Source organism: Blennius ocellaris (assembly GCF_963422515.1).
Source record: "Blennius ocellaris genome assembly, chromosome: 9".
Taxonomy (NCBI): Eukaryota; Metazoa; Chordata; class Actinopteri; order Blenniiformes; family Blenniidae; genus Blennius; species Blennius ocellaris.
Genome location: NC_137658.1, coordinates 10,194,994 through 10,211,431, shown reverse-complemented (window position 1 = coordinate 10,211,431; position 16,438 = coordinate 10,194,994). Strand labels below are relative to the sequence as shown.

The 16,438-nt window shown below is 42.9% G+C and overlaps 1 protein-coding gene across 1 annotated transcript in view; it reads left to right on the top strand.

Moving 5' to 3' along the window:
* The first annotated feature begins 5,687 nt into the window (after positions 1-5,687).
* Positions 5,688-16,438, top strand: part of LOC308134397 (A disintegrin and metalloproteinase with thrombospondin motifs 2-like) — a 122,204-nt gene continuing 111,453 nt past the window's right edge. Inside the window, exons 1-2 of the mRNA XM_080502111.1 lie at positions 5,688-5,953; positions 7,601-8,025. Of these exons, the coding sequence (XP_080358237.1) occupies positions 5,866-5,953; positions 7,601-8,025 (513 nt within the window). The 5' untranslated portion in view covers positions 5,688-5,865. The remainder of the gene's footprint in view (positions 5,954-7,600; positions 8,026-16,438) is intronic.

Genomic DNA, 16,438 nt, shown 5'->3' with positions numbered 1-16,438 from the left:
TGTTTTAACACAGATTGAAGTGTTGTCATTGTATGGACTCTGTGATGAGTCAAGTCATGTCATTGTCAATATGTTAACAACCTGATGATCAGAGGTAATAACAAGAGGGACTTTAACAGGAAGGATTAATCCTGTCTTTTAACTCAATGTTTCTGTGATGGTTATTTCAGACATGTGTGACTCGGTATTATAATATGAACATATGTTTTCAGTGAAGCTTTAGCTGTGTTGTAAATTGGATTTTGCATGCTATTGAATCAGCAGAGTCTGGCTTTGTGTAGAGAAACGCTTCGCGGTCAATTCTGTTTAATTTCACATCATTTTAAACATTAGTTTCACATAGAGAAACAGCACTTGATCCCCAGTTTGTAACTAATGTGCAAAGCATCAATATGGCTAATTATCAACGTGCATGACTCACATTCCACTTGATGCCATAATTACTTACAGAAGAGCAGAAAATGTATTTATATAAAAGTTAACAATAACTGGAGTTGAATGACTTAAGCATCCGTTTGTGAAATCAAGGGCTGAATTAGTCATAAATATAATGAACCAAAAACTGTCTACCCAACACTTGGCCCCTTTGTGGAAAAATATATGGCCTATTTGGCATTTTAGGATAAAATGGGTCATAAAATCACTTCTGAATCAAAACATGAGACAATAGACCTGCGTTGAATGAGACATTTAATCAAATGTTGGTTAAAATGTGTCTCGTTCGAACTTTTTTTGGTCATTTTTATTTTGCATTCATGCAGGCACTCAAATCAAACTCGGCGGTGCAGTTTGTGGATGTCAGTGCTCAAATTTGTGCTGCACCTGCAGTTTTACACACATGCAAATATTTATGTGAGCTGACTTTCAGAATCCACTTGTATCAGGGTGCATGGGTTTGGCCTGATGTGCTGTCACTAGGCTTTGATGCTTCGTCATGTAACCTTTCGGAGACACCGTGAACACCTGTCCATGCGCTCATAAGGTATGCTAATACATGCGGACACATGGTGGCGCGCTGCCTGACCTTGGTGGGACAGCAGGAGTCACTAGAGGGACTGGCCCGGCAGGACACTATTTGGCATATGCTCACTCAGTATAGCTCTTCACACATGCAGCTTTATCAACTTGCTGGCGAGGAAAATGTGCATAATGTTGAAAAAACACTAAAACACTAAATGACAAAATACAAATCTGACCCAAATCAGCTCCTTTTAACTTCTCTTCTTTCAAGACATCACTTGGGAACCCGACTAGAGAAAATGATGATGACCAAAATATTAAGTGTGTGTTTGGTTATTATTTTCACCCTTTGTTATTGTGTATGAAGAAAATGCCCCCTAAGAATTGAATGCCAACACTTCACTCAACTAAGATGACAACTTGCAATTAGAATATAGAATAGAAGAGAACAAAACCGATGTTCACCACACAACTCATCTTCACTCACAATCTGTTTGGATATGCACACACGATCGACATCTGAATACCCACCTCCCAGATACACACACACACACACACACACACACACACACACACACACACACACACACACACACACACACACACACACACACACACACACACACACACACACACACACACACACACACACACACACACACTGAATCCTTGCTGTAATAACCTCCACAAACACAAGACTTTGTGCGAGCGTCTGTTTGTCTGAGAAGAGGAGTATTGTCTGTCTCTCCCCTACTCTTTACAAGTGCACTTTTCAAGGTGCAGGGCTTGGTATCTCCATGGCAACAGCCAGGGGAGGGTGGATATGGTGGGTGAAGGGGGAGGGGGTGGGGGTTGTATGTGAAGAGGGGGGTCGCGTTGTTACAGTCAGACATGCAAGATACACAAACTCGGGGAAACTGAAATGTGTGTTTCGTGATGGTAGAAATGGAAAGCGAGCTGGGCGTGGTTTTTACTGGGTGTGTGTGTGTGTGCGTGTGTGTGTGTGTGTGTGTGTGTTGTGTTGTACTGAGAGGTCAAATTTCACTAAGCTTACACTTTATCTGTGCATAGAACTCCAAGGCTGTTTGACAGACAGACAGATGTAAACACACACACACACACACACACACACACACACACACACTCACACACACACACACACACACACACACACACACACACACACACACACACACACACACACACACACACACACACACACACACACACACACACACACACACACACACACACACACACACACACACACACACACACACACCTTGCTCTTTCAGTGTGGGGTCATTGTCTGTGTTTGTATAACAGAGACCTCCAGGTAGAGTGTGTGTGATGTGTGTGTGTGTGTGTGTGTGTGTGCCGCCCCAGATATGTCCACCTCTGTAAATTCTTCTCTTTTCTTTTGACCTTTACCTTCCTGTGGTTACGTAGCCTGTTTTGTTTATTATCTGTTTACATCATAATAAGAGAATCTTCTTATTCTACACTCTCTGATATTTGCACGTTATATTACCAATTCCCATATCTGTTAAGGATTGCTACTAATGTTCCAATATGAGCAATGTTAACGTTTGTCTGGTTCAAACATCAAAAAAGGAAGAAGTAAGAAATAAAAGAGAGTTGAAACATGATTTTAGTAGGATTTTGGATCAAAGGAATTTGTTTATTAATCTCTAATTTTGTTTCTGAATGTTGTAGATGTGCCAATGTCTGTACTGTGATGTAGTGGTTAGTGCTCTTGTCTTGCAATAAGAATAACTCTGTTCGATTCCATGCTGTAGGGCCCTTCCCACGTGGGGTTTGTTTGGATTTCTGCATCACCTCTCAGTCTCAAAACATGTTTTGAAAGTGGAAAGTTTTTGATCCAGTGACACCTGACCCTAATATAGATGAAGCTGTAAATGGATAGAGGCAATAAATAATGTAGATATGGGTAAATTTGTTCAAATTACATAGTAAATGATTGACTGAATGACTTATCCCCAACATTGGATCTTTCTGGTGAGATTTTCTGCAGATTTCCTCCAATCCCTAAAACATGACTCAACTTTAATTGGGACTTAATACATTGCTATGGTGAGCCACCTCTCCACACACACAATAGATCACACATGTAGTTGGGCTTTAAACTCAAGATTTCAAAGATTCAGCCCCTGGAAAGCATCAAAACTGATCAAGAACTGTCAGAAAATGTCCATACATATTCAGAGGAAGTAGCTTAGAGATGTTTACAAGTCAGTAACACAAGGAAAAACCTACAGTTAAGTCCTACGATGACACACAGAAATTTTAATTTGACCCCTCCAAGTTTGTGGTTGTTATGTAACAGCTGTGGGCTTGACTCCAGCAGATGCAAAATTGTATCTGCCGTCTAAATTCACACGGACATTCATTATATATTGTTCATTTGAGGCAAAGCATCTGGTTTTGCATAAAATGTTCAACAGCAGCTAAGAACCAGCCTACATTATACAGCTGATCTCCTCTGTGCTAACCAGGATGCACACTGAATTGACAGAACTCTAGAAACAATACAAAAACAACGGAGTTGGTTTTTAATCTGCTTCCCTGAGTGGTGATATGAAGAAAGGTGCTTCATATTTCTACGCAGAAGTCTAGAATTAAACCCTTTGACAGAACACTAATAGCAAAATTTGAGGTACAACACAGGAACAACCAGTTTAATGTCATTTCTTGCAGCTACTGGCGAGGCCACTGAGACAATTAACTTTTATTTGGTTACAAATTCACTTCTTTGGGTTGCCTTGAGCTTCATATTAATATTTAGGTGACATTTACTGGAGTCTGCCTGTGGGATGCAAGAAAGCAGCACTACACTAATAGGACTAAACCGTGCAGGAATATTAACTAATCCTACCAGAAAGTTTTCATCACTTGGCCTCTACAACAGCGCATAATTAATAACAACAAATAGAAGTGAGCTACTATTAATTTTGCAATGTATTTGAGTACTGTGCTGAGGCTTCTGTTTGATTTTAGCAGTCTCTTAAACAGATCAGTATGTTAAACGGCATTCAAAGTCATTATTGTTTGAGATTCTTTCATGGACTCCTCGTTCATGTCTGTGAAGGTTGTTTGCATGCATTGTGCTTGAGGTAAAACTAAAGAATAAAAATGAAGGCTCACGCAAATACAGACAAATACTTTATTTTACTCTCACTGGGATCTTTTTCCATAGAAGAGTTGCCACACAGCATTTTTGTGCCTTTTCTTTTTCCAGTATACATAGAGCACTGAAATACTTCATCAATATTTCCTTTCTTGTTTTTCTACATTGCTTAAACCAGACATGTAATGCCAAAATAATGACAATAATACTCCAGATAAAGGGATACTGAATGTAATATAAATGATGTGATTCCTCAATAGTGATGGAATGATGTTAATATTTGCAGTTGTTTTAAATGACAGTAATGACCAACAAAAACTTAAGTATTAGAATTAGAATTAGAATTAGAAGCTTTTATTGTCATTGTACAATAAAATTGCACAACGAAATTGCGGTGTAGCTAAGCACACAGTAGACATACAATAAACACAGGCAGCCATTCTCACATTCAGCATTGCATTCATCTCAGCAGACACGCCATATATACAGAGTAACCTAAACATTCACACACACTAGTACTATTTAGTACTATTTAGCAAATGGGTGTTCCTGGTCTGAAGGAAGAAACCAGAGCAACTATAGAAAAGCCGCTCACTCACAGGGAAAACATGTAAACTTTGAACAGAAAGGCCTTCCAAGCCTGGACATGAACCGGGTATAGTATCCTAATAGGCTCAGAAAAACATAAAAACATCTCACAATAAGACACAGAATAGAATGGAAAAGTTTCTAAAAATGAAACTAATTATGCTCATATCCATTGTTTCACTACTGCTCCTCATCAGTGTTTACAACAGTTTCAGATTCGTGGTCGTAGGGGCGAAATGATGTGCTAAATGAGGGCAGTGCAGGTTAGTACTGTAAGACTTTTTTTCTTTCCTTTTTTTTTTTTTTTTTTGTCTGTAAATTGGACCCCTGGGCCAGCAGAGGCTGCTGTGCTTCCCGCGGCGAGCCACGCGGGGCGCTGTTGCTCAGCCGACCACAGGACGCTGCTGGACGGATTATTGAAAGTTTATGAAAGGTTTGCAGCAAACCAGGGAGCGGCGGAGCGGGAGGTGAACAGTTGTAATGACCCCGCAGAGAGCGGCCAAGGCGCAGGAATTACTTAAGTGCGGGGTTTTTACACTGGTGGTGCGTTGAAAGCGCCTTGCTTGGCAATTTCACGCAATCGTGCGTGCGTGTGTGCGCGTGCGTGCGTGCGTGTGCAGGGGAGAGGGCCGTAAGTCCCGCACGGCACGCACGCGCACACGCACGGGAGTGGGTGGGAGCCCCGGTGTCCGGTGCGCTCTGGGCTGCGCGTGTGCGCGTGGAACGTTGGAGAGTTGAGGATTGAAAGGAGCGCAAACACACACACACACACACACACGCACACACACACACAGCAAGAGGAAGGAGTTGAGAGGAAGAGAGGGGAAGAGTTGGAGAGAGAGAGAGAGAGAGAGAGAGAGAGAGAGAGAGAGAGAGAGGAGAGAGAGAGAGAGAGAGAGAGAGAGAGAGAGAGAGAGAGAGAGAGAGAGAGAGAGAGAGAGAGAGAGAGAGAGAGAGAGAGAGAGAGAGAGAGAGAGAGAGAGACCTCGGCGGAAACGGGAGGGAGAGAGAGAGGGGAGGAGAGCACCGTCTCTCCCGGTGCACTTGGCAGTCTAGTTGCGGGCTGCTGTGCTGTTGCTGTCGTGGCGTGGCTGGTCGCGCCAGGCGGGGAACTTCACCACACTGGAGCCCGGAGTCCCACTCTCTCACCTGCGCAGTTCGGAGCTGCCATGGGTCTCTCGCCGGGATTTACTGTCCTAATTCTTTTACCGGCCTTTCTGCTGCACACCAGCGGCCTTTACGTCGCCAGTAGCGTTGGTGAGTAAACGTGGTCAGTGTTTATATTCCTCTCCGTTATCTGTCTTGTGATCTTCTCGTCAGCTGCGCTCTGGAGAAGCTCCTCGCATAGAGACGAGACACTGTCCCGTTTCTCATGCCTAGGTTTTAATTTATTTTGTATTTCTATTTTGTTTTATTTTGCACAATTTTGCACATTTATTTTTTGTTGTTGTACATAGCACTGTTGTGCGCATTTGCAACTTCTGTTTGTCCTGCTATGATGCTTTGCAGGGACTTTAGGAAGGTTGCCCAGCGGTGCAAGCAATGTTATGGTTTTTGCCCCCTGCCCCCCCCCCCCCCCCCCCCCCCCCCCCCCACCTCATCCCGGGATGAATTTATAAAAAGGGGCATCAGATGCACCAGTTCACTGTGTCGGATCTTGCAGAGAAGTCGCCTAATATTATCTGATACGGCCGCTGTCGCATCTATCGATCCGTCACAGGACGCTGGAGTCGGATGTCAGTTTATTGATCACACTGTTATCAAATCATTCCTCCTACACGACGGTTCAGGGATATTCGCAGTGTGTGTTCGGTTTTAGGAGTCGGTAAACTTTATCAATTGGATATGAAAGGTGGATGGTCGCAGAACAATAAAGTGCACCCGAGGATCACATATCTGCACAAGGTGATATCATAACTGTGTGATGGCATTGATACTATATGGAGTGGCCTTGGCTCGGTGTGTGAGTGCGTGTGTGTGTGTGTGTGTGTGTGTGTGTGTGTGTGTGTGTGTGTGTGTGTGTGTGTGTGTGTGTGTGTGTGTGTGTGTGGTGGTGGGCGCAGGGAGCGTCTCTCAGGTCGCACCTGTATCGTCACCGTCACTTGGAAACAGGCGACTCTTCTTAATTCAAGAAATTGTCAGCAGCAAATGTCTTTAGGCGTCAATTCAACGCGCTCATTTTACTCACCGCATGACAATAATGTAGTCAAAATAAATAATTATAACAGTCGGATTATTTATTGCAAAAACTGCTCAGTGTGTTTCACAACATCAAGAAGCGTTCTGAGTGTTTTTTTCCCCTTCTGTTTTCGATGTTCAGTGACTGTCGAGGTTATAGAAATAGTTTTTTTTTCTTTCTTTCTTTCGCTCATATCGAGCAGCTCGACAGTGATAAAAGCAGGGTGAGAAAGCCACAATTAGCATCTTGATCTTGCACTGGCTTTCCTGTTGACGGTGGAAGGGCACCGGAGGTGTCAGGAGCGCAGCGCGGCGCAGCGCGCACTGCTGAGGCTGCCGTTTCCAAAGGCGCACAGCCGCGCACCGGGGTCGCCTCAGGGTTCATGGGTGGGGCTGTGCTGCGCGTGTGAAAGGTTACCGCTTTCATTTTAGTTTTTAAATATATCATTGTTGTGTTTCTGTTGACACAGCTTCGAAAATAAGGAATAATTTAATGCATTCTTGACATTTTCCCCATCCCCTCTTTTTCCTCAAACCTTTCTTTCCATCCTCCCATACAATGACTCCTCATTTCTCCTGTTTATCTCCCATACTTCTCCATGACGTCTCCCACTCTGCATTCCCTGGTTTCTTTTTTTTCTTTTTTTAATCATTTTCCACATGTGCACATGTTACTCACTAAATATCATTTTTTCCCCCCTTCTCTCACCTTGTCTGTCTTCCTAGACTCCCTGCAGCACATGCTGGGGGAGTATGGACTGGTTAGGCCGATCAGTGTGGACGCAGAGGGCCGCTTCCTGTCACACGCCGTCTCAGCGGGCCGCATGGCAGGAGGGCAGTCCCGTAGGCGCTGGAAGAGGGAGGTAGGAGAAGGCAATGACGAGTGGGAAGGACCACGAGGAGCCGAGGAGAACCCGAAGCCCGCGGCTCCTCAGGAAAGGCTTTACTACAACGTCACCGTCTTCGGCCGGGAGTTCCACCTGCGCCTGCACCACAACGCCAGGCTGGTGGCCCCCGGAGCCAAGATGGAGTGGCGAGATGACAGTGACAGCACACGGCACTCTGAGCCATTGCACGATGAATGCTTGTATGTTGGCGACATCGCAGACGCACCAGGAGCCACTGTGGCCATCAGCAACTGTGACGGCCTGGTAAGTGGACAACCTGTGTTACCTGCCTCCTGCCCTTATCTTCCTGGCCACTGTCGTGTTCGCTGAGCTCTTGATAGAAGTGTCTGCAGACAGAGTAACCTGAGGGGACACAGGGAGCAGATCCAAATATAGCAAAAAGCAAGACATCCTGGCTTAAAGACCGCCACACTCAGGATTTGTCATGGGGTCAGCCTTGTGATTCACATTGCCTCTTCCCCTGTTGTCCTTTAAAGTGGCCTGCAGAGAGAAATACCTGAGTCATGTTTTTATCTCTGTCCTCTCCCCCTTTCAGTCCACTCATGTATGGGGGGGAAGGGAAGAAATTATTAAAGGAATACACTGATATTTCACAGGTAACGTCAATACGTGCAACTAATTTCTGTTCTTTAGGTGAGCACTGTCAGATACAGAAGCAGTGAACAAATAGCTGCCACAACAACTACGTTCAAATTTAAACTGCCACCATGAAATATTTTGGTTACACAACACTTGCGAAGAGCCTGAACTGTAAATGCTTTTAATAGAGCTGATGATTAGAGAAAAAAGGAAAGTGATGGCAAACAGTTGGTGAATGGCTGTCAGTAAGGGAGAGAAGTGAGATGCAGACAGTGTGAAGGCTGTGCACAGGAGCTGAGATGAGAGGATGCAGGGATTACGGAGGCCAGTGCTCAGGAAAGAGGTGGAGGGGACAGGTGAGGGAGATGGGCCTCAGGTGACGCAAATACGGCGAAATATGCACATAAGAGGCTGATGACATCGAGGGGGGGAGGATTTCCCCCTCATTAGGAAAAAGTGTTCATTAGTCAGCCAGATCAGGCCAGCACTGGAGCTGAGCATCAGCAACTGGATCCGTTTAGGTTTGAGGACACTGGGGACTGAGCGAGCAGCTGAGAGAGCAGGCAAGGAGCCAGGACAGCACAGGCCTGACAAGCCCACTTAGCTTGACACCAGCCAGTGGCAACTCACTGCTGCTGCTACTGCTGCTGCTGCTGCTGCTGCTGCTGCTGCTGCTGCTGCTCCTCGCTCTGGCCTGTCATTTTGGAGCTTATTGGCAATTTCCAGGAGATGTCACTTGTCAAAGTGTAGTTGGGTATAACAAATCAGCCAATGTTGATCTTTAGATTTTCTGTGCAATGCCAGATTTTTTTTATTTATTTATTTTTTTAATGTTTGGTTGGTTTCTGGCATGCTTTGCAAAAACATGCTTTTTACTGTTTGTGTGTTTTGGAAAGTGTCTTATAAGCTATGATCTCTGTCCATTTTAGCTGTAAAAACAACAACCTCTCATTTAGTGTAAGTGGAAATCCCACAATCCGTGAATGCCCAAAATACATAGACTGGACATTTTGACTGTTACGTACATGCCACAGCTGTAGGCTTACATGTCGCAGTGTATCAACAAAGTTAGTGGAGAGGAAGAGAAGAGTGAATCTTCATCGGCCCATGAGGTTTCTCTGTGTGAAGTTTGCACCTTCTCTGTTTATGTGTGCTTTGTCTGAGCACTTTCTCTAACAATCAAAAAACATGCCTGTTTAATTCATAAATGATTCTAAATGAGTGATATATAGGTGACTGTGTCTCTGTATTAACTGACTGGTAGCCGGTCTGAGGGATCACCCTACTTTTTACCTAATGCTGGCTCCTTGAGACCCTGGTCTGTGGAAAGCAGTTAAAGTACATCATGGCTATGAGTTATTACATTTACCTCAACAATTTTGTTAATCGATAAAGAAATATACACTTTTTTTCCTTCACAAACGGGACAATATTGTGGTTCTGGGGTGTTTGCTCTGGAAGTGTTCTGTTTTGAACCTCATTAACATTATTCCCTCTTTTTATTACATTCTGTATCAGACACTATGGTGGTAAAATAAAATAATAATAATTGACTTAATGATGACTTTTGGGAAACAGTTTAACACACATTAATATTTTATTGAACCTAATTTTGTTTTATGAGAATAAACATGCACGTTTGTAAAGTAAAAGGTTTGTTCAACAAGACATCTAAAACATAAAGGAGGTTTCAGTGCTTTTTTCTTCAGCTTTAATAGCTGTTGGGTTTTCTTGTTAAAAAAAAAAAAATTCTGTTTGACTTATTTTACTGCAACAGAGACACTGGGACAAAATAAAGAAACTGGCAGAATTTTAAAAAATCCTTTTTTTGTTTTTAAGCGAACTGCTAATATTAGCTGAACTCAGTTTAACACTCCAAATTAATTCCAGCCACATTTACTCAGGAAGTATTCAATATTATCTACTAAATTACAAACAGATCAAAATGTGAGTCTGTTCATAATTAGGTTTGTAGATGCAGTTTTTGAAATGTATTCTTCAATATCAGGATCTTCTGAAACTACTGAGAGAAATGTTTTTAATACACAGAATATTACAGGAATTTACTGACAGAATTATTGATAATTTATAACTTAGTGATTTCAGATAAACATCCAAAATAAGGAGAAAAATAAAAACCTTTTGTAATAATCACTGTCCTGCTGTCTGCTCACATTTGATCTGCTTCACTTTGTCCTTGGACAACTTCATGGCTTTACTAATCAATTCTTACAACCCGTTCAAGCATGCCAAGAAATACCGCCAAGATCTGTCCGGCTCGGCCCATATCTGCCTTTTTAAATCCAGCAGCTCAATTCAGCTCTTCTTCCTCATGGACACAGACACCTGCTTAGAGGTTCTTTCTAGTCACAGACAAAAAAGTTTGTGTGGCCTCCAACACAAGATAATAACAGGCCAAAACTTTGTGCTGTCCTTAAAACACAATAATAATAATAATAATAATAATAATAATAATAATATAATCATCATCATCATCATCATCATGGCAGTAGTGTGTGTGTGTGTGTGTGTGTGTGTGTGGGGGGGGGGGGGGGGGGGGGTACAAGCACAAAAAGTAACAATAGAGAAACCAGTGGGAAGGAAACTCTTTGACTGGACAAATGACCTTTGGAGGGAATTGGATTTCTGTGGAGCTGCAAAGCCATGATCAGCTGGTTAGTTCCCTGGATGGCTAAAAGGAGGCAGCACTCTGCACTGTGGGCATGCTGAGGTAGGTGTGTGTGTGTGCGCGTGTGTGTGTGTGTGTGTGTGTGTGTGTGTGTGTGTGTGTGTGTGTGTGTGTGTGTGTGTGTGTGTGTGTGTGTGTGTGTGTGTGTGTGTGTCCAAAATGAAATGAAATTCTGTCTGAGACGGTGTTTCTATGATAGTGCTAAGGAGGAGATTGCATGAATCATATAGAAAGCTTCCGCTTCATACATTAATGTTTTTGTCTCCTGTGTGTGTGTGTGTGTGTGTGTGTGTGTGTGTGTGTGTGTGTGTGTGTGTGTGTGTGTGTGTGTGTGTGTGTGTGTGTGTGTGTGTGTGTGTGTGTGTGTGTGTGTGTGTGTGTGTGTGTGTGTGTGTGTGTGTGTGTTTCTCTGAAATCTGTTTGTGGATAGCACTTGGGGCTTAAAGTTTTTCAGTGGCTCTGAAATTCTTACCTTGAGAACACTGATTTTCAACAGAAAACTCACAACGGGCTATTTGTCATGTTTTGATATGCCACAGCAGGAGAAGCCCAAGTTTAAATAATACTGGCATTGATGGCTGAAATTGATTGAGCCATTTGGTGTCAGAGTCCTGCTTCTCTGCACGCTGGCTAAAAGAAAACCTGCAAATGGTTCCACTCCATTGGCAATAAAATGCAAAGGTTCACACAAAATATAACGGAACATTTCTTTTCAAATGTTTTGTGCTCAGTTGTAAATCCGGGTCAGATAAGTGTCACGTAACAGTTCAAAGAAGCATATTTGTAGGAATTGTCTTATCTGATTATTTTGTGCGCACACCTGCAAAGCATAGAAAGAGGGAAAAGGGGGACGCCTTTCTTTCCTCCTCCTGTATTTCAGGTCAGCGGTGCAGAGAGAATTGGTATAACATAAACAATCCTGTACCTATTCAAAGGGATCGTGGTTGCTTGCTGAACTTATGATGTATTTGCTCATTACTCTAAAAATGGAAAATAAATGAAAGCATGTCTCACACTGAACTGAGAGCTGCTGTAAACAGCTTTGCAGTGAGGTGCGGTGAGGTACCAGGTACTCAGAATGAGAAATACAAATATATTCACCGTTTGATCAAAGGGTTATGTTTCAGGTCTAATATCAGCATTCTATCCACGTCGACTGAACATGCAAACTCCACACGAAGGCAACAGCCAGGGTTTGAACCCATGCGCACCTCACTGTGAGGCGAGAGCGCCAACCACTGCTCCACTATGCAGTTCTAATTTATTAATCCCAGAAGGAAATCCTTTACATTTGCTCCACACAGAATTGGACAAACATAAATTAATACATTTACAAAGATGTGTTCATATTTACAAGGCAGTGGTTAATAAATATATACTCAATTAATGGGCTTGACAGTAAAGCCTATTTCTAAAGAAGTGATGAGCTCATCCCTGTAAAAATAAATAAATAAATAAAAAGCCAGCTCAATATATCAAATGTTAAAAGTGTTCAATTTACGGTCATGTCCAAAAAAATTATGGAATGTTGGACAAAGCAGAGTGAATGAAAACTGGAGCCACAGGCAGCATCTACAAACTGTGCACCACCTGACACACATAAAAAAACCCAACTTAAAATACACATAAATTCACATGCAGGTCCTTCTGGACAAAAAAAAAATCACTTGAATTATTGCCTCCTGCATGGATTGAAAGTCCAGTTTAGAAAATAGTGTGATCATGGATATATATATAATCCTAAATTGCGAATGAACTGGGTCTGCTCTTCTCAGGGGGAATTTATTAATTTTCTTTAAACATTTCATTGAAAACACACAGTCATTGGCACGCTCACACAGTTTGTGAAGGATTGTGCTATCAGAATGAGGCTCAGTCAGTGCACACGACTCTCTTTGCCAGAGTTAAATAGAAAATCTACAAATCTAGCTATTTTCAATATAAAAAAAACCCAATTCAGTTGTTAATTTATAGTTCAAACCAGTGTGACAAATTCATTTTTATTTTTTATTTTATATTTTGTTCTTTACATGATGACAGGTGAAGCCCTGCCTCCAATGACTGCATGTCGCTGCAGCTGTTACATTGAAGAGCCAAAGGAAGAGACACCTGCAGGCTTTACAGCTAAGCAAATGAGTATTTCTGTAAATCTTCCAAGATCTATGAGAAGCATGGTACCAGGGAAAATTACATCAGGAGCTGTTTTTTTTTTTTTAGTACAGTGCTCTTCCCCCTGACAAATTTGATCCCAAACTTGGAATCTGGCAGGTTTGATACATTGTAACTGCATTAAAAAGCTAGGTGTCATTAACTGAACTTTATTCATGCTTGTATTTCTCCTGCAGCTTTACCCAGTATTCATTCACAGATTCTGATCTTGCTGACTGTGGTGGACTCATGTTGAGTACGTACTTGTGGGTTTGAGATCAGTTGCATTCAAGTGTAAGTTGTCTCTTTTTATTGCATGGAGTAAGAAAACAAGGGGAGACGGAAACATTAAAAGTAAATTGCCAAAGTAAAATATTAAAGCAGGTAGATTTCTAATTCTGTGCAAGGGACTTACACTATAACCATAGGCTTGTGACTAGGGATTCATGGATTTTCACTTTGGAAGTTTTTCTGTTTTCAAATACATCAAATCCACTTGTCTTTTCTAACCTTTCCACCAATGATTTAATCGGTACTTTTACTAGAGAAAAACCTTCACTAAAGAATACTATAATAGAGTTTAAGCATATTTCTCCATACACACTATTAGGTGGTCTTGTGCTTTGACACACAGACACACAGAGACATTTTAATACCACATGTGACTAATTCTAAACCTGTGCATGTCATCGATATGACTCCACAGTGACAACTCAGATGACTGTGAGAATAAGTTTGGACAGACAAATAAATGTCCACCCAGTACACCTGACAATGATTGAAATTGGTAAGATGTGACAATTGATGCTTAATGCATCTGTAAAAGTGCCAGATATACTCAAGCCTTAACAGTGTTGATATAGAGATACCTTATTTGCAGTTGAAAGATAAATGCCTGTTGTACATGTTGTACTACGAGCTGACTGTAGCGCTGCACCTCCACATAATTACCTCTGCTGTGAGGCTTCCTGTTGGGCCACAGCAGCTGTGGTAATCAGCAGGTTCTCACAAACATTGTGGCGGCGATAGCCTAATGTGGGAATTGTTGGTACATCCAAGATGTTAATGGGTGGGAGGGAGGGGGGACAAAAGTATAGCAGTGGGGTGAGAAGCGATCTTTACATCTCATTTTGTGACAGAGGAAGTGTGTTAACTTTTATCTTGCGTTTGACACCTAAAAAAATCCAGGTGGAGGCACACCTGGATCACGAGATGGATGTGTCCACAGCTGCAGACTGTTAAACACACACATGCAGGAAACGCACACCACGCCCACAGAATGCTCAGGCACATTGTCACTACGTATAGCAACAAGAAGCAAAGTTTTCTCTGGACCATTATCACTCTGCTCCGCTGCAAGATAAAAAGAAGGCCAAAAAAAAAAAGAAGCAGTGCACATATTTCTCTTATTGTCTCCACCCCTTGCTTCTCTCGCTCTCTGGTGTTTCTTGGCCAGCAGCAGTAGCAGCAAGCAGGGGAGCTCTCCTAATGATGGTATTAAAACAGTCAGGAAAATGACAGAGAAAGAGAAAGAAGAAGAATGTTACAGACAGCGTTTTGCTCCCCAACACCCACAGATTCAGCTCCAGCAAGAAAGAAAGCGACAGCAAGAGACGCTGTTCGTTTCGTGTGCAGTCTTTGTCTGTTTTTAGTAACATGTCTGCTCCTAAGCGTTGATCAGACAAGTGGTGATGAGGGTTAAGGGTATTGCCCACTGTCGATTGGGAATAAAGTTCACATCCAAGAAGCCGGCCGTGGACAAAATGAACCAGAGAATATTTCATGCTTGCCAATCATATATTGCAGCCATCATCTTATGTTGGCAGATAATTAGCCTCGATGCTGTGCAGGTGTGCCCTCCCCCCCCCCCTTTTTTTAATACTCTGCTTCACTATATTTCTGTGTGACTTTGTGCTTCATGTGTGTTATTAGTACACAGCAGGAATGCTGGAAGGCAGCAGTGTTATTTCACTGGATTCATTGAAAAGACTCAAACGTCAACAGCAAGAAGAAATGCCAGAGCACTGACAGGTGCTTTATTAATTTATATTCTGTGGGTGGGTGCTTGGAGGTGGCACATTTTTTGCCAATAGCTATATATATATTTATATATGTCATAATCATGTTAATAATTCAATGCTGCGATTGCAATATAATTAGAAAGTGTAAAGTTACTTGATGAAACAGAGAAATCACAGAATGCACAAAGGCACACACTCGTGTGTGTGTGTGTGTGTGTGTGTGTGTGTGTGTGTGTGTGTGTGTGTGTGTGTGTGTGTGTGTGTGTGTGTGTGTGTGTGTGTGTGTGTGTGTGTGTGTGTGTGTGTACACGTGTGTGTGTGTGTGGACAGAGAACCAGGCCAATCTCCATGACACCCCCAGAACTACACTAAATGCCACTGACACGGACACTTACGCCAGCCATGCCCCTGGAATACACTCAGTCATTACCTCTGCATTAGAAGTCAATAGGGGAGGCAGCCCTGGGCAGAGCCAGCTCATCCATCCATCCATCCAGTCGGCCCGGCAGTGAAGCTTGGTCAGGCGTGTTAGTTCGCCGGGCCCTACACTGTGTTATTCCACCCCGGGTCACACGATAAGCAGCTCTCAACTGTAATCAGCTCAAATTGAAATGATGACATCAATTACAGCGCAGCGCACAGCTGTTATTGACCCTCGCCCTCACTGGCTGTGTCAACTGGGCTCCGAGTAGGAAGAAAAAAAACAAACAAAAAAAAAAAACAGAGGGGTGAGGCCTGCAGGAACCGCAGGGCTAGAGGGAGCGCTGGGTGTGCAGAAAGCCAGACTGCTGAGGCACAGTATGAATGAACAGACAGAGAGAGAGAGAGCGAGAGAGAGAGAGAGAGAACCGTATTCTCAGTATCTGATTGCAGGTTCCACCCTGCAGTGTAGCTCCACTCAAACACACAATTACTCAATCTAGAGCTATTATCAGACAGAGAGAGGAAGAGAGGGAAAGAGAGATAGAATCAGACAGAGTGGGCTCATTCTCAGGAATGCTGCACGGAGCAAACGAGTGCTTTTACCAGAGCTGTGATTACTGCCGCTCACTCAGTGCACTTAACCAGCCCCCTTGTCGCTCTTTCCTCTGCCTCTCTGTCATTCACAGAGTGCTGGCGCTGAGCACAAGGTTTGTTTGAGTGGCTGAAATTACAGGAATCACCCGAGAAAATAGAGCCGTGGAACCCTGGCAGTTCAGGGAAACACCTCTGTGATGTC